Source organism: Notamacropus eugenii, chromosome 2 (genome assembly GCF_028372415.1).
Source record: "Notamacropus eugenii isolate mMacEug1 chromosome 2, mMacEug1.pri_v2, whole genome shotgun sequence".
NCBI lineage: Eukaryota > Metazoa > Chordata > Mammalia > Diprotodontia > Macropodidae > Notamacropus > Notamacropus eugenii.
Window position 1 is genome coordinate 370,217,784 of NC_092873.1, and position 26,682 is coordinate 370,244,465.

The 26,682-nt window shown below is 43.5% G+C and overlaps 2 protein-coding genes across 7 annotated transcripts in view; both read right to left on the minus strand.

Moving 5' to 3' along the window:
- Positions 1–3,887, minus strand: part of CUEDC1 (CUE domain containing 1) — a 44,559-nt gene extending 40,672 nt beyond the window's left edge. For 4 of the 5 annotated variants that reach the window (XR_011975278.1, XM_072646801.1, XM_072646802.1 and 1 more), the window contains exon 1: positions 3,532–3,883. Coding sequence is in view for 4 of the 5 variants with exons in the window: in XM_072646801.1 (XP_072502902.1) it covers positions 3,532–3,828 (297 nt within the window). In the remaining variant the exon portion in view is untranslated. Of the gene's footprint in view, positions 1–3,531 lie in introns of all 5 variants that reach the window. The other variant, XM_072646799.1, reaches the window with a different exon arrangement.
- Positions 3,888–3,909: 22 nt separating this feature from the next.
- LOC140528719 (uncharacterized) overlaps positions 3,910–26,682 on the minus strand; it is a 93,619-nt gene continuing 70,846 nt past the window's right edge. For both annotated transcript variants that reach the window (XM_072646813.1, XM_072646812.1), the window contains one exon: positions 3,910–4,191. In XM_072646813.1, the coding sequence (XP_072502914.1) occupies positions 4,034–4,191 (158 nt within the window). In that variant the 3' untranslated portion in view covers positions 3,910–4,033. The remainder of the gene's footprint in view (positions 4,192–26,682) is intronic.

The following is a 26,682-nucleotide window of genomic DNA, read 5'->3' on the forward strand; positions in this document are numbered from 1 at the left end:
ATACATGAATGGCACCTATGGATATGCACCAGTGGTTGTCCTGTGGAATGCACCAACATTTTTCCTTTGAGACAGAAACTATTTGCACAGCTGTTTTCACAAGCAAGAATGCACTTGACCACTTAGCTGGCCAGGTCTGCTCCACCCCAATATTTCAAGAAGGGGAGAGGTTGGGCTATCAGTAGCTGCTAGCTTCCCACACATCTTGCCCTCTTTGCTTTCAGGGTCATCAGGTTAGGTCAGGATGATAAACTGAGCCAGAATTCCACTCATAGGAGACCACCCTGCACCTTTCCTCCTTTGTAAATGAACTAACTACCTGGGACAGCTCCTTTTGGGGCCAGTCTGCTCTTCTTTGCCCCAGGGATCAGGGGGGTCAGGAAGCTGCTTATTCCCCTCTCCACCCCTACCATTCCCACCCCCAGAAAGCTGGGCCTCTCTTGTCCTTCCTCAGAAAGGCTGATGAACTAGACTCCTCCTCCTAGAGGAACCTAGCCAAAATCAGATTGTGTGTGCTCCCTCAAGGCCTGGTAGCTTTGAAGCTGCAATCAGATTTTCTCTCCCAGGGCCTCCAGTCTCTCAGTATCACTCATTCCCAAAGCAGCAGAAAACAGATGCTTCTATCAGAGGGGCCTAGGCCCTGGCCCCAATTTGGAGAAAAAGAAAACGAGAGACCACAACAGCTCCAGCAGCACTCCTCTGGCCAACACTAATCCCGCTCCCATCTCTGGAATCCCCCTGTCTCCCTCCCCAGAGCAATATGTTTATTCTTCTCGTTCAAAAATGTGCTGAAGCTTTTGGCTTTGCAGCCTTCTTGTTTAACTCAGCGTGAGTGATAAATGGATGCCAGATGCTCTAGGATGGCTTGTTTTTCTGTCGTTTGCCTGACAGGTGATATTTTTCAATGGCAAGGATACCCCACAGCCCGGTACACCATCCATCAGCCCCTGGGGGAAGGGGGAGGCTTACAGTTAGCCGTTATTGTCATTCCAGCTGCTGCTAATAAATTTACTGAAGGACTCTGGCTCAGTAGATCCAGGCCAAGTGGTAGACACAGAGAGCTGGGAAGTGATGGGGTGGGGGAGAGCATCGAAGGATTGGAGCGGGGGGAACGTTGCAGAGAAGGTGGGGCACCGAGCCCATTCATTCAAGTAAAGCAAAAATCTTGGGAAAAGTGGAAAACACAGTGAGGCCTAGCCTCTCCCACTTTCTCATCATACCAGGTTATTCTATGCATCATTAATAGGGCAAAGGTCACTGTGGGAAGCTCTGGAGGATATTTTATGGGATGGGGGAAAAAAGAAAGAAATATGGCCCTATTTACTAGGCTAAGTTAAAATAAATCAATATGGGGAAAAATTATCAGAGATTAGAGTGAGAAGCACCTTTCAGAATCAACATGGTAAATGGTATCTAGCCTTATGCTTTGCATTTGCTAAGTATTTATTGAGCTAGAGGAATTCTCCCTCTCTCTCTCCCTCATACCCACACATGCTCGTGCACACTCAGTCACGCACACACACACACACACACACGCACACACTGGCGTGCCCACACAAGCTCCCATGCGCACACACCTGCAGAAAGAATAGTGGGCTTCTGACTTTGAGGTAGAGGGACATGGGTTCAAATCCCACCTATAATGCTTACCACTTGTGTGATCTTGAACAAGTTATTAACATGCCTGGGCCTCAGTTTTCTCATCTTTAAAATGAGGGTGTTGGGCTGGATGACATGTTGGGTCCCTCTCTGTTTGAGATTTGTAAGTCTGTGATGTGGCCCCCTCTAAACTGACAGGGGGGGATTTTTGATAGCAAGCAAGGGTGTTCTTAGGGAAGCTGGGAAAGGGACTCCAGGCAGCTTTTGTTCTCTCTGGGCAGAGCAAAGCAAAAAAAGACCTCCAAAAATGGGTACTACATAGTTCTCGTCCACCAGAAGCTTAGGGTCATAGACTCAACACTGGAAGGGACATTAGGGATCACCTAATCCAACCAACCTCATCTTACAGGGGAGAAAATTGAGTCCCAGAGAATGGAAGTGCCTCATTCAAAGCTAGAGGGATAAGAAATAGGTGCCTAAAACAGAAACGGAACTCAGGTCCTCTGCCTCCCAATCTAGCCATCTCTCCACTACACCAATGGGTATAGTTTAGTTTATGATCTAATTGAGGAGATAAGACTCCAAATAAATAGCCATTGCAGAAGGCAATAGTTGGGAGGTAGGCAGGCAGTATATGAGCAGTCCAGCCAGCAAGAGGCATGGGGTTTCAGAAGAAGGACATAGTACCATGGGCCAGAAGGAGGTGACCTTTGAACTAAACCAGGAGAAATTAATAGAATTTTGATAAGTCTAGATTATGGTTATATGTGTTTTTAAGGGAAAAAGGATGAATGAGAAAGAGAGAAAAGATGAAAGGGGATAGTAGATGAACCAATTTGGCCAGAGTAGATGGATTAAATAGGGAAAAGTGAGAGATAAGGCAGGAAAAATAAGCCGGGAATTGATTGCAACAGGCCTTGAATGTCGAACTAACTTTATTCTATGAGCAAGAGGGAGCTGTTGAAAACTTTGGAGCAGAGATGGAGGTGTTTTAAGGAAAACTGCACATAGAGAAGATAGGAAGAAGGAGAGAGATTATAGAGATGGAACCAGCTAGAAGTGATCATCACAGTCCAGGCACAAGCTAATAGGGACCCGAATTTGAGTGGTAACAGGAGGAATGGAAAAGACAGGTATGGGATCAGGTGCCAGAGATACTTCGAAGGAAAAGCTGAAGGACTCAGCAAATGACTGAAAAGGGTGAGGAGGACAAGAGACTACATTCATTTTCATTCATTTAGACATTCTTTGTACCCTGGAATTGTTTCCCACATCTATGTATCTTATCTTACTTCTTTATAGACTATGCATTTTTCAAGCAGGGGTCTCTGTGCACAGTATGTTACTGACCCCTTAGTTGACATACAGTATGAAAAGGTGGGACCCTGATGGAGAGGTATATGATTTTTGCTTCATGTATTTTTAAAAAATAATAATAATTACATATTTAAGTTTAAAATAAAGTAATAATAAATAAATATGCTGTATATAAATAGAAAGCTATAAATATATAATATAATATACAAATTAATAAATATATCATATAAATATGTTATATATAATACATGAATTTATAATATATAACTGATAAACAATAAATTTGTTACTATATGCTATATAAATATTACATAAAATATTAAATATATAAATATAAAATATATTAATAAATGTTAAATAAATAATAATGATAAGCTTTCCTCACAATAGCCTTGTGAGGAACACAAGCACTAGCCCCATTTTACAGATGAGGAAACAGAGGCTGAGAAGGTTGGCTCCCCCATGGACACACAGCTAATAAGCTTCAGAGTCAAGATTTGAACCCAGGTCTCTTGAGTCTAGATGTCTACACACTACACTGACATGGGTGTGTTTTCTTCTTTTTGTAAAGCAGAGCTAGTGTGGCCTGCTAAGGTGCACAGGGTACCCCCTCACCTCGGGGGGGATGCTGCCATCCGAGTCAGAGCTATCATCATAGCTGCTCCCATCCAGATTCATCTGCAGCAATTGGTCGATGGTGGCATCAACGGCGCCATTGTTGGCACGCAGCACACACTCAATGATGTCATAGTCCATGTTAGGGAACATGGTCTTGAAGTCCTCCATGGCCTGGTTGAACTCCAGGCGCCGGACTTGCCGAGCAGGCCGGCTGTTATTGAGTTCCTGGGCCGAGGCGCTCCCCCCACCCCGGGACCCACCATTGCTGCCGCTCCTGCGGAACAGGCTTGTCATTTTGCAGAACTGTTCTGGGAAAATGTTTCAACCTGGAGCTGAAATCGATTCCCCCCAGCCCACCCACCCCTTCCCCCCACCTCCACTGCTGCCACCCCCCCCCCCCCCCCACTGCTCTGAAATTTCACTCCCTCACCACCTGGGGTGGGAGGTGGGAACAGGGCAGGGGGGGGTGGCGGGGCCTTCCAGTCAGGAGGCTAAGTGGTCATGCTGTGAAGTGGTCCTCAGGGAGTTGTTCTGGGTGTTTGGCGTCATCCAGCCTGACAATGAGGTGATGGGGACAGGCAGGATTGTCCAATGATGCCTTGACTGTCAGCCTGAATGTTGTGACATGTTGAACCCAAATCCAATGATGTTTTCCACCTGGAACAGAAAGGGGATACAAGTCAGTGGTGAAGAACAGGCAGCAATGTTGATGTTAATGATAACACAACATGGTCAGTCCACTGAAATTCATTTTTTCCTCCAAAGATGTCAGATTAGACCTGTCATTTTCCTATCTGAGAAGTAGATTTATTTCTAAGAAATATTGGGGGAGGAATTTGTTGACAAAAACTGATAGGAAAACCAGACAAGAATCGGGCAGAATTTAGATTTAGACCAGCACCTCGTACTATACACCAGCATGAGCTCCAAATGGATATATGACTTAGATATACACATAATACGCACATTAGAGGAGCAAGGAAGAAACTGCCTTTCAGACCTATGGATAGGGAAAGAGTTCATGAGTAAAACAATGACAAAATAATCAATTATAACTTGAAGATATAATTGCTAACTATAACTTGGGAGTTCCCAGCATGATGATAAAGAGAAAATCCCCATTCTCAAAAGAAATCTGAGTTTATTTGGGTAAATGGACAAACAACAGATAGAATTATTCAAGATAAAAAGAATCATTTTGATTCTGTAAAATTTCAAAATTTTGGTAGACATAAATCCAATGTACTAAAAATTAGAAGGGAATAAAGAACTTGGGGGAAAATCTGTTTAATAAGTTTCTCTGGTAAAGTTCCATATCCAAGATATATAAGGAACTGATACAAGATTAAGAGCCATTCCTCAATGTGAAAGGGTTTCTATGGAATACTAAAAATCATACATACATATATATATATTTACATCTTATTTTTAAGATTAAGCTGATGAAGTCAGACTAAACTGAATTTTCATCAAGTTATAGACTTAAAAGCTAGAAGAGGGCTTAGAAATAAATTAGTCCAATTCCCTTATTTTCCAACTGAGCAAACAGAGACCCAGAGAAATAAATGACTTGGCCAAGATCACAGGTCCAAATAGAAGTGGCAGAGCTAGGATTTGAATCCAATTCCTCTGTCTCTTAAGGTCAGTACTCTTTGCCCTACAACACACTGCCTCTGATGTGTTCCATCTCTCAAATGTATATTTTCTATGCTCTAGATTAGCTAGAATCATTTTGGTTGTCTTGGATGGTTTCTTCCCTGCCATCTGGTTCCACTGTAGACCTCTGTGACCCAAATGTCAGTTGGTGAGTGCCCAAAACTTATATTAACAATAGTTAAAACATGATTAGGAATGCAAATCTTCAACAGGAAGGCACAGTGCCCAGTACTGCCAGTTGATTGGTTGGCATGTTCTGACATGGTACAGTGGGAAAAGCATTGATTCTGAGGTTCTAAATCCCGTCTCTCACGCATATTACTCAGTGTCCTTATTTGTAAAATGAGAGCATTGGATCAGAAGATTTCTGAGTTTCCCTCTGACTCTAGAGCTATGACTTCTGGAGTCTTCCTGCCCCAGCTCTCTTCCCCAAGTGCAAGTAACTGAGATTTGGTTACAACTATAATTTTAAAAATCTAATTTAGAAAATTTGAGTTACAAGACTTATATGAATTGTGTTACTCTTTGAATAAATAGAGATTCCTTGACTCCAAGGAACTTTGGAGTTGTTCTTTCTCTCATATAATGTACTAAACATGAGGAGACAAGTGGAAACCTGTTTCACTTTCACAGGAGGTAGGTTAATCATCTAAGCATTTGTTTTATATGGAAGTGTTTGCAGTGGGAACAAATCGATATAATGGCCTGGCTTCTTGTCTCCCTCTCCTACCCCCAGATTTTGAAGGTTAAATATAAACCTTTGCCTAGGTTTGCTGATGAAGTCTGATGAAGACTGAGGCTGTAAGGGTCAGTGTAAAATGATATCTCCAGGCAAAGACCTGAGTACCTTCAGTAAGGGATTAGTTACATGCTCTAAGACAGTAAATACACATCTTGGTATCCTCCCCCCTCTCCTGACGAGCACACATATACACACATCACACACTCCCTTCACCTCTAGCAGTAAGCACACGGATGAGTCTCAGTAAATATTTGCTGAACAAATGAATGAACGTGACAAAAATGTATAAACATGCTCAACCAACTACAAGCCTTCTGGAATGGATACAGAAGCTTTAATATGACTAGAGAGGGTCATCCAAGGCTATGATCTGATCTGGCCTGTACCTGTACAAGGGAGTTGAAAGAGAAACAGGATGATTGCTGAAACTCCCGAAACGAACAGAATAGGATAATGGAAAGACAGATGAATGGGAGTCTGAAGATCTGGGTTCTAGCTCCAGCTCTGCTACTACCAGTTGTGGTAACTTTGAATAATATTGAGAATAGCTAACATTCATATAACACCTACTATATGCTAAACACTTTGCAAATATTATCTCATTTGATCCTCACAACAACCCTGAGAGGTAGGTGCTGTTATCACACCCAGTTTACATATGAGGAAACTGAGCCAAACAAAGGCTAAGTGACTTGCCCAAGGTCACACAGCTAGGAAGTGTCTGAGGATAAATTTGAACTCAGGTCTTCCTTACTCCAGACCCAGTGCTCTAGCCACTATGGCATCAACTTTATCCACTGCACCTCAGTTTCCTCCTCTGTAAAAAGAGGAGGTTGGATTAGATGATTATGAGAAAATGAAGGGCCCTGCCTTTCATCTTCTGTGATTCTATTCCAAGAGGGCCATTATATCATCATGGATATCAAGTTGGGTATAAAATTTTGTCATCTTAAAACACAAAACTAATCTCTTACCGAAGGTTTCTCTCTCTTTACACAAACACACACACATCATCATCATCATCATCATCATCATCCTGCCTCCCCCACCAGGAAACTGTCCCAACCAACATCAAGACAGCTTTAGATTCTGTTCAGGCTCCAAAAGGTAATGTCTTTGTCCGGAAACCATGTTCAGAGCAGCTGTGTTCAGGTCAGTCTCAGAGAGGGCTCAAATTCTGGGCTCTCTTACTCATCCTCTTCAGCCAGAGAAAAAGCCTTGCTAGGCTCAGCTCTGCCACTTCACATGTATATAAATCATGCTTGAGAGTTATGGTCCTTATGCTAATGGACTTAGGCAGGCAGTAAAGCTGTCTGTCTCCTTCTCGCCCCAGGTAATTTAATAAGGGAGATGGAGGAGCTTTCAGTGCCCCACACAGTCCCCCTAGAGGGAAGAGCCAAGATTCTCCCCCCTTCCTTGACCATCTGGAGGGAAAACATCAGCTGTACACATCTTTAGAGCCCTAGCTGAGCCCTTTCCCCCTGGTGGTCTACCAACCTCTGCAGTTCAGACCATTCCAATGGAGATCCAGCAAGCTTCAACATAGGAGACTGGGAAGGCCTGTGTAGGACACTTTCATTATGCAGAGGGGCCACCTTTGAGAGGCTATACCCTCTCCTAAGGCTGCTAACAGATCTAAATTCAGTTCCCCCAGCTGGCTAGTCTTGCCCAGGAGTCCGAATTCCCTTCCCACCCTGAATCCAGATATTATCTAGTCTGGGTACCTTTGGTTCCCCTGCCAAACCAAACAAACATCCCAGGGTCTTTCAGAAACATCCAGCATCTCCTGCAGTCAATGATCATGACCAAAGAAAAGTAGGGTTAAGGGACAATCTGGGAAGCTTGGCACTAAAGACACTTTAGGGAGTCACTTCAAAGACTTCTACAATATTGGAGCCAGGAGTAAGTAGCCTTGGAGATGCTCCAAGCAGCAATCATGCAACAAATATTGATTAAGCAGCTATGGTAAACAATGACAGCTCCAAATTTATAGTACTTTAAAGTTACAAAGTACTTTCTTCACAGCCATTCTCTTGTGAAAGATCATTATCACCATGGTAGAAATGTGGAAACTGAGGCTCAAAGGATGCTTTGTTAAGCACAGGGGATACAAATAGTAAAGCAAGATAGTCCCTACTCTCACAGAGCTCCCATTCTAATAAAGGGACACCATACCTAGAAGAGATGTCAACAGAGTAAAGCAACTTGTTCATGGTCCCATAGCACTTTGGTTTTTGTTTGTTTTTAATTTAATTTTTAATTTTGAACTTAAATACCAGAAAAAGAGCATTTCCACATATGTACACAGAACACAAAAGAGGACTATTTATGAAAGCACGAATATTACTATGAATGCATTTCATGCTAATTGTATTTTAAAAGTATGTAATAAATGCCATAAATTATTTTAAAAACTACCCTACTGAATCAGCAGAGCACTTTTTAAAAATCGTTCAACATAATAAGAGAAAGGCAAATTAAAACAATTCAGTGGTTCCATCTCATATCCTACAGACATGAGGAAAAGGACAAATGCTGGTGGGGCTGTGGAAAAACTGGTATGTTAATGCATTGTTGGTGGAACTTTAAACTGGTCCAGTCATTCTGGAAAGCAATTTGAAACTATGGCTAAAAAGTTACTAAACTATATACACATATATATATATATACATATATATCCTTTGACTCTGCCATACCACTTACTAGGTCTATACCCCAAAGAGATCAAGGAAAGAAGAAAAGCCTCCTTTATGCATAAAAGTAATTATAAGCACTTCTTATCATGGTAGCAAAGAACTGGAAACTCAAGAGGCACCCATCAATTGGGAAATGGTTGAACAAATTGTGATATATGAATGTGATGGAATACTATTGTGCTTGAAGAAATAATGAAGATAATGGTTTCAGAGAGACCTGAGAAGACTTAAGTGAACTGATGCAAAGTGAAGTAAGCAGAACCAGGAGAACAATTTATACAACAGCAACAATAATAATATTATAAATACAAACAACCTTCAAGACTGAGGAAATCTGAACAACACAATAACCCACCACAATTATAGGGGATTCATGAAAAAAATAAAACAGACTATACACCTGATAGACAGGTAATGGATTCAGAGCACAGACTGAAACATATATATTTTTTAACATGGTAAATTCAGGAATTTGTTTTGCTTGATTATACAAGTTTAAACCAGGGGTTTTCTTTTTCTTGCTTCTGGAGGGGAGGGGAAGAGGAGGCAGAATAGAAAAAAGGCAGTTTGTTATGAAAATAAAATAATATGCAATTTTAAAAAATTTTAAAAGTCAATCAATAAGCATTTATTAAGCACTCACTATGTGCCAGGCAGTATCTTAAGGATTGAACTTGAAAGAAAGACTTTAAAACACTCCTTGTGTAATTGTGTGAATTATTAGCTTTCTTATCTTTCTTGTTGATTGTAAGTAACTAGAGGGCAAGGACCAGGGCTTATCTAAGCTCTTTACCTTACCCTGATCATTAGGGGCATCTAGGTGGGGCAGTGGATACAGCACCAGTGCAGGAATCAGGAGGACCTGAGTTCAAATCTCACCTCAGACACGACACTCACTAGCTGTGTGACCTTGGGCATGTCACTTAACCCCAATTGCCTCATCCTGGGTCATCTCCAGGCCTCCTGATGAATATCTGGTCACTGGATTCAGATGGCTCTGGAGGAGAAGTGAGGCTGGTGACCTGCCCAGCCCTCCCTCATTCAAAACAAAATCAAGTGCAAGTCATGTCATCATTTCTCTGATGGCACGGTCTTCTTTGGCTATGAAGGATTAACACACCCTGATCATCACCACCAGCATATCCTAGGTCAGGAGTGGGGAACCTGTGGCCTTAAAGGCTACAGTAAAAAGGCCACACTTAAGGATTTAGAAGACCACAGGTTCCCCAATCCTAACCTAGGTATGTAATAAATATTTGTTCAATAAATAAATAGGATTTGATTTATAAAAGTTCAATTTCCATACATAATAGCTGATCTATCATAATAACCTCAGCATGCTTGTGATTAACTACCAACTGCTGCCCATAAGGACCTTGCTTTTTTGTTTTTGTTGGGTTTTTTTTTTTTTGGACCAGTTCCTTTAAACAACCTTTGCCACCTTTAACAACACCTTAAAAGTAGCACTTGAGGCCTGGGCCTAGGGCATGGTTATAGAGCTAAAGGAAAATGTGAAAGAAGGAGGAGAAAAGGAGAAAGTAGAGACAGTTGCAAGACTTTTTTTCCTGAGTTCTTCCTAGCTCAACTGAAAAGGTAGTGACAACCACCAGCTGGGCCCTTGAGCAAATTAATCATCTTCTCAATTTCACTTTCCTCATCTGCAAAATGGAAGCAAAAATGCAGCCTGCCTACCTCTGGGTGGTTGTGAGGCTCATGTGAAATAATGGATGTAAAGATGCTATGTCCAGTGTCAGTTATCATCATCACCATCACCATCATTATCACAACAAAAATGAGAGGACTATGATCCCCCAAAGTCCCTTGGATGAGAAGAATAAAGACCAAGGATGCAGAGAACAGAGGACTGAGAAGCAGAGGCTAAAGAAGAGCCCTCCTAGTCACAGACTCAAGGATACTTGTGTATAACTCTGTTGACCTTCTAACAGAGAAAGCACAGAGTTGGCCAACAATCTTGGAATAGACCAATGGCTTGGTCCCAAGGCAGGGAAATGAAGGAGACTTTTGCTGTTGTGTGTCTTTAACAGTTTGATGGAGTCACCACACTTTTAAAAAAAGGAGATCAGACTTGGGAATCTGTGGAGATCATCTCTGTCTAACAACTGGCTGGCTGTCCCTGGGTTGTAGGGTATCCCCACTGTGCCTGGGATAAGGGTTGGACTCTAAGGAGGGACCGTTCCCAAAGGCTAGCCGTAATGATGAACCTTTGGAAAAGGTCTGTCCCTTTTTCAATACATTCAACCCCTCTCTCTCCTGTTCTTACAACAAACCCCTCTCGAAGAGGACCGGGCTGGCAGGCATTACTACTGTCACTTGCATAATAAGGTGGAAGAGATTAAGATTTGTATTTGCCAGGGTGGTGCAGTGGTTAAAGGCCCGGCCTGGAGTCAAGAAGACCCATCTTCCTGAGTACAGATCTGACCTTGGATACTTAACTGTGTGACCTTGGGCAAGTTATTTAATCTTGTTTGCTGAAATCTCCTCATCTATAAAACAAGCTGGAGAAGGAAATGGCAAACGACTCTACTCTCTTTGCCAAGAAAACCCCAAACTGGGTCACGAAGAGTTGGACACAACTGAACAATGACTTTGCCAAGCACTGTTTACAACTATTATCTCATTTGATTCTCACAACAATTCTGCGATGTAGGTGCTATTATTATCATCCCTATTTTAGAGTGGAGGAAGCTAAGGGAGAGGTTAAGTGACTTGCCTAAGGTCACACATCTAGTAAATTTCTGAGGCTAGATTTTAACTTAGGGATTCCTTGCTCTAGGCCCAGATCTCTATCCACTGAGCCAACAGTTGCAAAAGGAAAGAGACCCAGAGGCCTTCAGTATGCACAGGACTCAAAAGGGTTATCACTTGGACTGGAACATGGGCCTTCAGCTGATGTAACTGGGAGATGGTCCCTCCTCCCCAAACAAGTCTGATCCCTCAATCCCAAGAGAAGTCAGGGCTGACTTGAAGAAACATCTGCAGACCCTGTAGGTTTGAACATTTCAGTTTATCTTTTCAGAGGCCCTTGGTCCCTACAGTGAGAGAGGCAGGAGACTGGGTAATGTGGCATTCCTGGCAAGGCTGAGGCTGGTGAATGGTTTGAGGTTAGAAGGGCTGAGCTGTGACAGGGAAAGCTGATGGAATGTCTAAGTCTGGTACTGGTATGGTGAGCTACCCCACCCACACCCTGGCAGGGAGAGGGGACCACTTGGCTGCCCAAAGGTGGGAGAACCAGTCCAGGTCGGGAAAGGGGTGCAGATTATACTTTCCATTGAATCAGTAGTGGGATTGGGCCCATGAGTGGCTGTTTCACTTACACCCTGGGGTGAGGGGAAGAGCTATCTTAAAAAAGAAAAGAAAAGAAAGTAGGGGAAGATCCTAATCTCACAAAGTCAGCAGAGATAGAAAATGGAAAGATTGGGAAGGAGTGGGCTTCCCCAGGGAACTTAACACCTGTGACGTGGGTTGTGACTGTATTCAACCATGCCATATGTCTATAATGTAAACACCTTCACCAGGGCATCTCTCACTGAACCCATATCCCTCAACAGCTTGCAAAATATCCACTTACACCTAAAAGAGATCCCAGAGGCTGCGTAGGCACACATCACAAGCCAGAAAGGACCTTATAGGTTCTCTAACCCAGTCCCTTCATTTTTCAGATGAGGGCATCAAGATTCAGGAATGTTAAGTAATTCACTTCCCTTTGTCTCTCTCCCCCTCCCTTTCTCTGCCTCCTTCCCCTTTCTGTCTCTCTGTCTATCTCAGTCTCCCCCTTCTGTCTCTCTCTCTCCTTTCCTTAATCTTTCTGTCTGTCTGTCTCTCTCTCCATCTCTTCACCCCCCTTTCAGTCTCTCTTCTTTCCTTTCTCTTTCTGTCTATCTCTCTTCCCCTCCCTTTTTGTTTCTCTGTCTCTTTTCCTTTCTCTCTCTCTGACTGTCATTACACACACAAGCAGACTTTCCAGTGTCAGTCTCCCATACGGTGCACTGCCCATGTCTAAACTTTATTCCCTCTAGAGTTACTAACATCTCTCTCTCTCTCTCTCTCTATATATATATATACATATATATATAGATATAGATATATATACATATATAGATATAGATATAGATATCTTGTGTTTACCTATTTGAATGTAATATCTGTTTTGAGGGAATCCCAGCAGGTGGGTGGGGCTGTTGTAAACCTCAGAAAGGAAGGGAAAACAGCTAAGACTCAATCAGGCTAAGCATTCTGGGGTTTGTAGTTTTGACTCATCTTTCTAGACAAGAAATCCAGTGCAAAGTGGGTTAGGGCTCAAAACAGATTACATTCGTACATATTGTCATTAGACTGTGAGTTCCTTGAGAGCAGGGGTAATTTTTGCCTTTCTTTGTATCTAGAGTCTAGAACAATGACTGGTACCAAAAAACAAACAAACAAAACCTCAATAAATGCTTGTTCATTATCAGTTTTCAATTCTCAACTAATCTGGAACCAGGGATGAACAATTTTCCTAAAGCAGGTAAGTACCATTCTCTCAATACCAATTAAGGTTTCAGAGACTCAGACCTGGCATTTGGCCTGTGGCCATTATTAACATAGTGAGTGGCTAATAAATTTTTCTTCCATTGAAATAATTATAGAATTATAGATTTTAGAGCTGGAAGCAGTTTTAGAAGCCATCTGATTTAATCCTCTCACTTTACAGATAAGGAAACTGAGACCCAAGGAAGTGATTTATCCCAGGTCACACATACAGACGTTTCAGTAGTGGAGATGGGATTTGAACCCTAGTTCACTCACTCCAGTGGGCAGCTAGGGGGCACTGTGGATAAAGTGCTGGGTCTGGAGTCAGGAAGTTCAAACCCAGCCTCAGACTTAGTAGCTGTGTGATCTTGTGGGATAACCCTATTTGCCTCAGTCTCTTCATCTGTAAAATGATTTTGCTTAATATAATTTTTTCTACTGCCTCTCTTTTATCAGTTCAAACCTGTATGGATTAAAGAGACATTTTTGGTGGAGTGGAAAAACGATGACTTTGGAATCAGACCACCTGAAGCTGAATCCCAGGGTCTATTAGTTACTATCTGTGGAACGCAGGTAAATCCCAAAGGGGCTGAACTGGTTGGCGTTTGAGGTCCCTTCTAGCTCCAAATTCTATAACCCTATGGAAAAGGCCAATGGTTCAGATTTTGGTCCTACAGCCCTCTCAGATAGCACCCCCACTCCTGGGCTGGACCTAAACGAGGCTGCCCCACCCCAAAAGGGAGAACTGCTTATTTCCATCAGGAACTGAAGCATTGTGACAAGTCTGAGAATCATAGGCTGGGCTGAGCACTTGGGGCTTTTCAAAGGGATGGCAGAGCCTTCTGAATTATGGCACTGCTGAGCCCCAGGGCAGAGTATAAATTACTCCTACACAGTCCACTCGCCAGTGGACAGTGTGTGTGAGGGAATCCCCAAGTGGGCCCTGGGCAGCCCAAGTTCCTGCCCAACAGTACACACAGCCCAAGAGAGAGGGCAGAGGCAGCCTGGGGTGCTGGAGAAGGGAACTGGGAGGAATGTGTCTGTTTGTCAGTGTGTTTGAGTGTGTGTGTCCCCAGAGAGAGGGGAGGGGAGGGTGGGAGCAGCCCCGACAGAGAAGCCTTGTCCTCCTGCTCCGGGGCCAGCTTGTTTTCTTCCCAAGCTATTAATGTCGCTGCAGCTTCAAAAGCCGGCTGACCTTTAAATGCCCAGCCTCCCTCTCCTGCCGAAGGCACGGAAACGGCTTAATGGAAACTCGGCTCATAAATTATCAACCGGGCTCAAACGTCCGCAGCTGTCGGGGCTGCAACAAAGCCGGCCTCATGCCCTCCCCTCCCCCCCGCCCCCAGCTGCTCAGCTGCCACACCTGTGCCCCTGACCGCCGCCGCTGCCGGGAGGGGGCAGGGATGAGAGGGGCACAGAAAGGTGGAAAGGAGAGAGAGGGACAGAGAGGGACAAAGAAAAAGAAATGGACAGAAGATAGACACAGAGGGAAACTGAGGCGATGGATAAATCGACAGAGAAAGAAACTTACATTGAAAGGGAAACCACAAAGAGGGAAAAGGAATTTGATAAAAACTGATATAAACAGAGGAAGTGCCCCAAAGGGGAGAGGAGGAGACAGACAGATAGACAAGACAGTGAGAGAGAGTGGGCCCCTAAAAATCTAGATGGAAGACTTCAGCTGGTTGGAGAGGGGGAGGAGTTTCCTGTGGAAGGAGTGGACACCTGCTCAAGCCTTTATAAGAGTAGACAATCCATCTCTAATCCACCCCAGCCCCAGAGAATCCTGAGGCTGGGTTTTAATTCCAGTCTTACTGGACTGGCATTTTTCCCCTTTCTGTCAGTTACCCAGACAGGGGAAGTAGTGAGCCCCATCGATACTGACCTGGGAGAGATCCACACAAAAGCTTCCAGTCCTACTTGCCCAATTTGCATCCTGTCCCATGTAACAACTTTTTCTGCCTCATCCCTAAGGCGGTGAAGTCATGGGGACAGAAGAGATCAGGTTCAGAAGCAGTCGTGTGGTTGGTCTGTTTCTCTCCCCCAAGAAGGCAATTGACAATGAACCTCCTTCTACACTCTTACAGTTGAAATAGGAGGAAACCAATTCAATAGGAAAGAAATAGATTTACCTCCTGCTCTTGGCACCCGAGCAAAGACTAGCTCAATTTAAATTCAATAAGTATTTGCTTATTATTACACCTGAGTTCAAATCTATGATCTCATTGGTTTAGAGTGCACTATCTTTGAAGAAAACCTGTACTAATATGTGCAAATAACAGTTCTGCACTTTACAGTCTTAGAGACATTGGAAAGTTAAGTGACTTGCCCAGGGTCATAGAATGCTTCAGAGGCTAGACTTGAATTCAGATCTTCCTGACTCTGAGGACAATTCTCTCCCTACCTACTCTTACTATGCTGATTTTCTAGGTTGGGGTAATAAAAGCAATAAATCAATTAATCAAACTCAATTAACAGGTACTTATTAAGCATTTATTATGGTGCTAGGATAGAGCACCAGGCCTAGAATCAGGAAGACCCAAATTCCTATCTGATCTGATACTTCCTAGCTATGTGACCCTGGATAAGTCACTTAACCCTGTTTGCCTCAATTTCCTCATCTGTAAAATGAGCTGGAGAAGGAAATGGAAAACCACTCCAGTATCTCTACCAAGAAAACCCCAAATGGAGTCACAAAATCAGACAGGACCAAACAACCTGTACTGAGAAGTGTACTAGAGCTGGAAATACAGAGACAAAAACGAAGCTACCTTTGCCAGGAGGGATCATAGATTTAGAACAGTAGGAGGCAGTAAAAATCAAATAGGACAAACCCCATATTTTAAAGATGAGGAAATTGAGGTCCAGAAAAACTGAGTGACTTGCCCCAGACCACAAAAACCTTGAGTGGCAGGGCCAGTATGCAAAATCAGGTACTTGACTCCCAAACCAGCACTTTTCTCACTGTATTGCTACCATATTTACCTGCTCTAAGGTACACTAATGTTCCCAGGAGAATCTGAGGTTGGAAACCAGGCGGGTAGATGAAGAATCTCCAGAGGAGAGAATAAAAACCCCTTCTGTCCCAGGGTCTTCCCAAGACCCTTTAAGTCTCTTTGTTTTCATATCTTCCCATAGGAGGGATACATGTGTATGGTAGGCAAGGTTTAAACTTTGTCCCTTTGCTCCAAGATTGAGCATTTCTCCTTCTATGGATTATTGCCCCCTGGAGGCTTTGAGCCTTTGACTATGACACACCCAACTTATCATGATCAAATGAGATAGCACATGAATCATTTTACAAACCTTAAAGTGATACATAAATGTTAGCTATTATTAATTGTTTTTTTTAACAAAATACATAACAATAAACAAGGGAAATAGATATTAAAAAGGTTTACATTTGTAAAAATTAATATTTAAAGGTGGGTTTTTATTTTAACCTCTCCACATATAATCTTTTCTCCCTAGTTACTGCCTACTTAGTCCTGTGCTGGATTGCTAGATGTTTCCCGCTTCATTAGATCATGAGCTCTAGAACAGAAAAGGTCCCAAACAGCATCTATCTGCTGCCATCCCTTCACTTCCCAGATGAAGAAACTGAAGCTCGGTCATGTTGGTGCAGAGCTGGCATTCCAACCCAAGTCCTCTGACTCCATACTTAACACCCGTCCTTCTACTCCAGGTTGTCTCTCCAGAGGCAGGGAGCTAATTTGGGATCATCTCCACAACATGCTCTCCTCCCATCTCACAGTGCACACACCCAAACACACCAGTCTTAGCCCAGACGTTTAATCCAGGCACCTGGGAGAGTCAAGATCAAAGATATCAACCGAAGCCAGAAAGAGCCAGTAATCATCACCCCCACCCTTCTCTTTTCCTCTTCTTCCTCCTCTTCCTCCACCTTCTCACCCCCTCCTCCCAGATGGTTGGCAATTTCTGGGAGGGAGCTGGAGGGCGGGCATAAGTTAGAAGGGGAATCACCCGGACTGTGGGAGCAAACTCAACTCTCACTCAGCCTAGAGCAAAGGAGCAACCAGCAACCAGCTCAAGTTACATAGACATAGAGTTGGTTGGGATCCAACCATGATCTCATCGTGCCTGGGTCATGCTGAACAACTACTGCTTGAGAAGAAGCAACAGTTAACCGTTCAGCCTTCCTCCCCCTTTTCACCCCACCCCGTTCCCCTGTCTTATGATATAGCAAAAGGAAGGCTGGGTCTGGAGAACCTGATTTTGACCCCTGGTCCTCCCTCATGCTGACTATATGACTCTGGACAAGTAGATTGACCTCTGTCGGCCACAGTTATTAAAAATGAGCTCATCTTGTAGCTCATTGGTAGGTACTAAATGAGTTGATCTCCCTTCCAGCTCTCTGTAGATCCTCCTATCTTATGAAAATTACTCTGGAGAAAATTATAATATGGACCGAAGGGTGCTAGGGAAAGATTAGAGTCAGGGAGATTAGCAAAGGAAGCTATGGCCCAATTCAGGGGTGAAGTGATAAGGATATCTCTTAAAGCACCTGACAGGTGTGAGGTCCCGAGAGGTTTCCCTCAGGTCACCCAGGTAAGAAGGGGCTGAGCACACACCGGTGGTTAGATTATAGAGACAGAATTAGAAGGTACTTCAGAGGCCAGCCAGCCTAACCCCCTCATTTTTGCAGATGAAGAAACTGAGGTGTGACTTGCCCAAAGCTGTACAAGGAGTAAGTATCAGAGAGAGATTTCAGGCTTCAGAGTCAATGCTCTACAAGGGTCTACAGAAGATGGAAACAACATAAACAAGCAAAAGTAGGAAATAATTTTAACTGACCTGGCATGAAGGCAAAGGGAAAACAAAGGTCAATAAGGGCCGGAAAACTCTGAAAGGGAGGTGTCTTGGAGGTGGGGAATGATTAGTTTAGTTTTAGACTGGTGATAAAGGTGGGAGAAGGAAGAGACATCCATCATCCTTGAGGGCAATGGATCAAGGGAGACTCTACCCGATTTGCGTTTCTCTATCATTGTATACAGTAGTGGCCTTTCAGTTCCTATATACTTTGCCCCATGACCTAGTCCTGGAGATATGCCCAATCTGATTTAGCAAGGACGCACAGAATGACAGAATTCTAAGTTAAAAGGGAATTAAGAAATCATCTAATTTAACCTCTCACCCCATTGAACAGATGAAGAAACTGAGAGCCAGAGAGATGAGGAAGTTTTTGCCCAAGGACACACACAAGAAGTCAGTGATGACAGTGAGGGCAAGAACTCGTGTCTTCACTTGTCCGGTGTTCTTTGCATCACACCACGAAACCAATGGAAGAGTTTTAACACGGAGCTGCTCTGTTTTCAAAATCAGCCCCTTCTGAAAAGATGACTTCAGCTGCTAAGGAAATCAGTCACTTGGGATGGGAGCAAGGGAATGTGAATGAACCCTGTCTCTCCTTCTGCCTGGTTTTTAGAGTCCCTGACCAGTAAGTGAACAAGAAAACATCTATGGAGCAAGACCCTCCATCCCCTTCTCCCTGCAACATGGGCAAGCCAGGATATACCATCAGAAATTCCACTTACAAATGTCTGCCTCAGCTCAAACAACAGATGGAATTGTTTAAGTGTCCCTTAGAGCAGAAGTCTCAGCAATTCCCATCAACACTCACACTCTCTGGAGATTGTGTCTGCAAAAAAGCTCATTCTCTAGAGCCAGGGAAATGTGGAGGCAGCCCACCAAGGTACCCACTTGACATGCATGCACACTCACGTTGTTACATACACAAATATTTTTCCTGTGTATCCATCAATCAACAAGTATTTTATTAAACACCTACTATGGGCACACTCATCACACATATTTGTATTCTGTTGAAAAAATATTTAGCATTTATATAAGGCTTTAAAGTTTGCCAAAGGTTTAGGTACTTTATCACATTTGGTCTTCATGACAATTCTTTGAGGTGGGTTCTATTGCTACTCCCCCCCATTTTACAGATGTAAAAACTGAGGCTGAGAGCCTGAGGTTGTGTCTTGCACACAATTAGTAAGTGTCTGAGGCATGAATTGAGTTCAGGTCTTCCTGACTCCAGGTCCAGCATTTTATTCACTGTGCCATGTAGCTGCTCACTAACTCTCATACATCCCACACAAGCTCACACACTCAAACTCATTCTCACAAAAGGCAGTCTTTCATACACACCAAGGCATTAAGGCACAAACCTTAATTCAAGAAAAATAGTACCTTCTGGGGAGAAGGGTCTTCAGCAGAGTAGAAGGCAAGAGGACCCATAGCTGCCCCACTGCCCTATGAGATACTGCTGTGAATTTGTCTCCTCCCAGGTAAACCCTATCCAACCCTACTCTCCATTCTGCAGCCCTCCCCCCCAATACTGAAGTCAATTATATCTTTTTATATCACACCTTTCTGGAGCATGGGAGCCATCACACACACACACACTCACATACACATACGCACACACACAGATTCTTTGTCCCCTGCCCCATACCTTCATTAGAAGGTAAGAAGCTTGGCTGGCAAACACTATTTATTTTGTCTTGGTATCCCCAGTACCTAGAATGTGTTTGCACCTAGTAGGTTCTTCATAATCTCTGGATGTGTATTGAATAAGCTATTCCATAGGCTACCGTCCTAAACCTAGCTTTGTGGCAAAGCTGGGCAACTCCCAAGAATCCCGTTTATCTTTTCCCATCTGTGCACAAAAGGCTTTTTATGACTCGTGCTCATAAAGTCAGACTGACCTGACAATAATAGCCAGAACCAGGAAGCAGGGCATTGGGACCTCAAAAGCTTCCTGGATCCAAAGCATATACACCCACTTCTCATTTTCCTCAAGGGCTCAGCGCTCAGTAGGATCCGTACATGGCATCCAAAAGCCTTTGAGGAAAAGCTGCTGAGAGAAGTGGGATTCCCACTATCTTTGACCAGCAGGGGAACAGCATCAGGACAGCCAAGAGGGAAGCACTCTGGTCTTACCTGGACAAAGAGGGAGAAGACAGTTTGGAAGACATCTCCCAAGCTCCAACATTATATATGCCTCCATTGCTCGAGATCTCAGTTTACCTCTCTGTAAAATGGGTAGAAGCAATCTCCTGATGGCTGATCTCCATCTTCCAGGGATGCCAACAAAGGGGAGGCAGAGGTTGAATCAAAATTACAGAAATAAGGATCTGTCTTTGGGGAATAAATCCTAACGTATATGATGAAGTAGGGGGACAAGGGGCTAGGAAGAAAGGTCATGGAGCATTGGATCCTAGGTTTAGAGCTGGAAGTAACCTCAGAAGTCACGTAGCCCATTCCCTTCATTTTGCAGATGAGGAAACTGAGACAAGGAGAATGACTTCTGACTTGACCAAGTACATAGTAGTACATAGCAGGGATAGGATTTGAATCTTGGGCCTCTGAACCACATGCACAGCCCCATACTGCCTCCCTTTTTCCTCAGCTCAGTAAAAAAGTAATTAAAAAAGACAAATTTACCTTCAAGACCCTGCTCTAATCTGTGCTCCCACGATCCAACAATGAGCTCCACACAACTGTAGTCACTCCATTCAGTGGAACCACCCAACCCCTTATTTATGTCTGTGATGTCATATAGAAGTAATAAAGATAACAGTTTTTGTTTCTATTGTATTTGAAGGTTTATAAAACCCTTTACCTACACTGACTTTTGATACTAACAACAAACCTGTGAAGTAGGTGCTACTGGGGTTATTGTCCCCATTTTACAGATGCGGAAACTGAGGCACAGAAAAGTTAGTGACTTGTCAAGATTCACACACCTAGAGTGAAGTGAGCAGAACCAGGACAACATTGCACACAGCAACAGCAACATTGTGCGATGACCAACTTTGATAGGCTCAACTCTTCTCAACAACGCAATGATCCAAACAATTCCAAAAGACTCCTGATGGAAAATGCTATCTACATCCAGAGAAAGAACTATGGAGTCTGAATGAAGATCGAAGCAGATTCTTTTCTCTTTTTTGGTTTGTTTTTTCTTTCTTATGATTTTTCCCTTTTGTTCTGGGGCAGGTAGGTGGTGCAGTGGATAGAGCACCAGTGCAGGAGTCAAGAGGACCTGAGTTCAAATCTCACCTCAGACACTTGACACTCACTAGCTGTGTGACCTTGGGCAAGTCACTTAACCCCAATTGCCTCATCCTGGGTCATCTCCAGTCATCCTGCTGAATATCTAGTCAATGAATTCAGATGGCTCTGGAGGAGAAGTGAGGCTGGTGACCTGCACAGCCTTCCCTCACTCAAAACAAAGTCAAGTGCAAGTCATGTCATTATTTCTCTGATCCATGGTCTTCTTCGGCAATGAAGGATGAACACACACACTCTTTTGTTCTGATTCTTCTTTTACAACATGACCAATATGGAAACGTTTATTATGATTGTACATGTATAACCTATATCAGATTGCATGCCATCTTGGGGAGGGTAGTGGGGGGGGGGGGTGAAATGTAGAACTCAGAGTCTTATAAAAGTGAATACTGAAAACTAAAAAGAAAGAAAAAGATCTACACAACTAGTAACTGTCATCCACAGGATTCAAACCCAGATTTCTCCTGACTCCAAATCTAACAAGCTTCTCACTACACTACCTACCTTTGCTGCTATTCTTCAGTCAATTCAGTTGCATCCAACTCTTCATGATCCAGTTGGGGTTTTCTTTGCAAAGACACCAGAGTGGTTTACCATTTCCTTCTCCAGTTCATTTTACAGAAGAGGAGACTGAGGCAAAAACGTGAAGTGACTTGCCTAGAATACCACATAGCTAGTAAGTTTCTGAAGTCAAATTTGAACTCAGATCTTCCTGACTCCAGGCCTAGTGCTCTATCCACTGTACTACCTACCAGCCTCTCCAGTTTTGATTCATGCATAAACTGGATTTAAGTGAGGCAGCCTTGTGCAAAGTCATCAGCCTCATTCTCTCTTCCAGAGTCATCAAAGTCCAGTGGCAAGAGATAAGTCAAGATGACTAACGATGGCTTCTGATGCAGTGGATGACCTTGCTGTCTTCATTATCTAAGCTCCAAGTGCCCCGCAGCACCTGTTCAGCCTCCATCATGCCTGTTTGGAACAAATTGTTCTCATCCACCCAATCTGCCAAGGGAAGTCTTCACATGTTTGGGGTAGATACCCCCCAACTCACTGACAGGTTTGAGGCCCACTGGTTACCGACAGTCTAGCTTAACCTGTCTGTCAAAATGGATTACTGGGGCATGGCCACTACATAGGCTATAGTTTCTTGGAGCCGCAGGTAAGACTTGGGTGGCAGGTGGACAAACAACCCTGGAAAGAACTCAGCAGCCCTCATGCCAGAGGTGTTAGTCTTCCCTGATGCCTATACATACCAGGCTTATGGAATCAGCTTCTATCTACTATCAAAGCCATAATTAGCAATTAACAAACCACACTTGGTGCTATATAACTCACCTATAAATCACTTTGATAAGGGTCAGGGTAATTTTCTATTTCCCACAACACACAAGGTAGGGAATGCTAGATCACCTAAGAGCATATAGTTCCTTCTTCCTTAGATGTGTGAGACCCATCAGTATCTAGAGTAGAAAGCAACCAATCCTTTAGTCAGAGGTGCCTCTATATGCATCTGCTCCAGACACCATTTTTTACTTAAGTCTTGGTCACCCACTGTCTAAAGCAGAGCCTTATCCACCATCAGAACTGAGAGCTGGATGCCTAGGGTGCTAGAGGAAAAAAGAGTGATCATGGCAGAGTGTCAGGTTCCCACACTAACCCTGAGACCCCAGAGAATAGCCAATATCTGTGTACCTCAGCATGGATACTACTCACGTGCACAGAATTTCTGTGTGTGTGTGTGTGTGTGTGTGTGTGTGTGTGTGTTTCTGTGTTTCTGTGTCTCACCCTGCCATTATTCTGAACAATGCCTCCAGGGAAGATGAAGGGGGCGGGGGGATGTTGGAGATAGCCAGGGATGAATTCATTTCAACAAAAAGAAGGTTAAGCTATATAGTAAGAGCTCCTATGGTTATACTGCAGAGAGGTTACAAGCACTTTCAGTGCCCTCTGAATTTGGCACCCTGAAACAAAGCCCCAACTACACCATTCTAGTTAGTTGGTCAATGAGTGTTTATTAAGCACCTACTATGAGCCAGGTTCTATACTAAGTGATAAGGATACACAGGAAAGGGGAAAACAGATTCTGCCCTCAGGAAGCTCACATTATAATGGGAGAAACAACATATAAATAACTAGGTGTCTACAAGATACCTGCCGAGTAGATGGAAGATGGTCTCAGAAGGAAGGTATTAGCAGCTGAAGGGGCTGGGAAAGGCCTCCTGCAGGTGGTGAGATTTGAGCTGAGTCTTTGAAGGAAGTCAAGAGAAGCAAGAGGTGGAGATAAGCAGGGAGAGCATTTCTACTCATAGCTCTGCATTACATACATAATTCACTGCAGTTGTATATCCCTCTTCCATATGTTTTCTCTAAAACTGTTACTAATAAATGCAACAATTGAACCAAATATGGGATAAATAGTGTAAGTGCTCCTACAATTTTCCATTTCTTGACTTGTCTCCCCTGTTAAACCATAATCTCCTCGAACGGAGGGACCATTCTTATTATAATCAGCTCCCAATCAATTATCCACCTGTGAAATACCAGCAACCCATTTTTAAGCCTAGATTAGTTAGGACTACAGGCTACTTTATAAACTCCTGGATCGTTATCCCCTGCCTCCCATCCCCCACTGTAGGCTCTGATCCCCAGAAGGTGTTCAATAAATTATCACCAGACAAAGAGCCTGCTAAATTGGCCTAGATGTCAATGTCTAGCAGAAGAGATTAGCCCAAATACACTAAGGGCCCATTATGGTTCCCCTTCTTGCTTGGAAGGCAGCACTTGGGTTCCATTAAGATTAACTCCTTCCACAGAGTCAAGGTGAGCTGGACTTTGAAGAGTAATAATGGTGTGGTGGGAAGTGCAATGTATTTGGAGTTAGAGGATCTGGGTTCAGGTCTTGACTTTGTAATCTGTGTGTGTAATCCTGGACAAGTGACAAGACCTCTTTGGGTCTTAGTTTTTTCAGTCAATCTATCAATCAACAAGTGCTTATTAAACATCTGCCATAAGCCAGCCACAGGGGGCTACAAAGAAAAAGTGAAAGAGCTTACATTCAGTCCTGTATAAAATAAGAGGCCTCTCTAAGGTCTCTCCCAGCTCCCCATCCTCTGATCTTCTCCATCTCAAGGTTGCCACAGCCTCACGGGAGGATGAGAAGGTGGGAGACAGACTACTACGAGGAGGGACACACAAGAAAAAACCAAGAAGAGCAGAGCTGGGAGAACAGACTCCAACATAACCATAAGCTAGGATGCTTAGATAAAGGTGCTTTAAAAAGAAAGATGCCTGAAAAAACCATCAAGTAAAGGTGGTTGTTTTGGTTTGTTTTTTGTCATTTCCTGCCAAGAAGAGAAAGCAGAGACCTCCTAGAAGTCAGGCTCTAACTTCTTGGAGTCATAGCTGTGACAGGTCCTTCATCCATTCTGCTTCCCCTCTCCATGCCCCTGCCAAGACCCCAGACTCCCAGGCTGGGCAACTAGAATCCCCTGTCATAAATGCTACAAGCAAAGGTACTCAGGAAACTGATGTATTGCAAACACAGGAATGAGATGATGTGACTCATTTTTCCTAGGGGGCCTTCCCACCAAGAATGCTAAACTTAAGGGTCTGAACCTCTAAGAGGAAAGTTTGAAAAATAACAACAAAAACCCCAGCAGGATTCCAGGGACAGGGACATCCAGATGCTGCTGGCAATACTCCCACTGCCACATCTCAGCAAGTGGATCAGAGTGTGTGGAAAGAGGAGGGGCTGACAACAGAGCTGATCTGACCCCATGCCACGTGGTATTTGCTGGAGCCCATTATCGCATGTGTATATGTGGGCCTCTCCATTTGTCTGATATCTCCTTTTACCTGTCATACTTGAAGGAGATAAAGAAAAAGAGAATGAGAGAAACAGAAACTAATCATCAAAACCCAACTTCCACATTTGGAAACATCTGTCAGAACTGTGGCAAAAAAAAACCCTGCTGATCCCAGACTAGTTTCATTAGTCATTTAAGAACATATAAATAGATCATGGAGAAAAAAAATCATCCTCTCCCATGAGAAATTACTCACTGTCCATCACTGTATTTGTGTTCCCACCTTTATAGAGGGGCTTGTGTCTGCCTGCGCCTGGGTTTAACACAAACACACCTCCCAGAGAAGGCCAGGCAATCATAATTCTCTGCCAGGTCAAAAAGTGGGACCCAGAGGGGAAAGAACCTTCTCTGTGGAACAGAAGTGACATTTCTCTGGGTCAGAGAGTAAACAAGCATTAGGGCAAGAAGGAAAACTGAGGCAGAAGATTCCAAATACTGGATTTGCAGTCTGTGGGAATTTTAATCTCAGGTTTGCTACTTGACTGCTTCCTTTCTGATCTTAGCTAAATTACTTAGATTCTCTGGGCCCTTTTTCTAATCTGTAAAATGAAAAGAGCTGAACTAGATCAGACACTCTTAACCTGAGGTCCCAAGAGGTCCATAGACAGATTTCAGGGGATCTATGAGTTTTGATGAGAAAAAAATGACATCTTTATTTTCACTAACCTTGAAGTGAAATATGTAGTTTGCTTACTGAAAATCATGAACCAGACCTGATTTGTCAGGACCATGAATGATTCTAAGAGGAGGTCCGCAAGTTTTGCCAGACTACCAAGAGGATCTATGACACAAAAGAGGGGAAGAACCCCTGAATGAGATGAGCTTTAAGATCCCTTCCAGTTCTAAGTCCTAAAATCCTGATAAAGGTCTGCTGAGGTTGTGGTTGCACAAAGAAGCTGGTTCCTAGTTTCCTATTAGAGTCACCAGAACTTGGGGTGGGAGGGGAAGGAGGTTATGATGAATTAGGATCTGTGTGTGGTTCTATTTCTGACACTCTCAAACACATGTGCACACTAGGGAAAATTTAATTGCGAGAAAGAAGACAAACAGGAGCCTTTCCAAGTGCCATCAAAATCAGCCAATCTGAGAGGAAGCTTCCAGACTCTCTCTTGAGGATGGGTGTTATCAGAGGGCCAGGGTACTCTGTCTCCTGGGCACCTCCAAAGGTGGCTGCACAGTTAAAATGCACTGAACATAGCCTCCCAGCCCCTCCTCACTTCCAGACACCTTCCATCAATAGCACAAAGCCTGTCCTCAATATTTCTATCCCTAGCTGGGTGTTAGCTTCACGTGAATCTGACAGGGACAGAAAGAGGCTATCCCTTGGAAATCACTAACATTCAGAAACAGGTTTGAAACTTTTACTCCTAAAAAAGCATTCTATCACTGAACTTTCAGAGAAGGATAGGAAGAGACCCTGGGATGGTCTAATCAAAAGCACAGCCACAGATTTGCACAGAGAAACATGGCAGGTGGGGCCAAGTATACATGGGGCTGGCCAGAGAGAAGCTCACGTGGATAATGTAACACATGTACAATGACACCTGAAAATCCA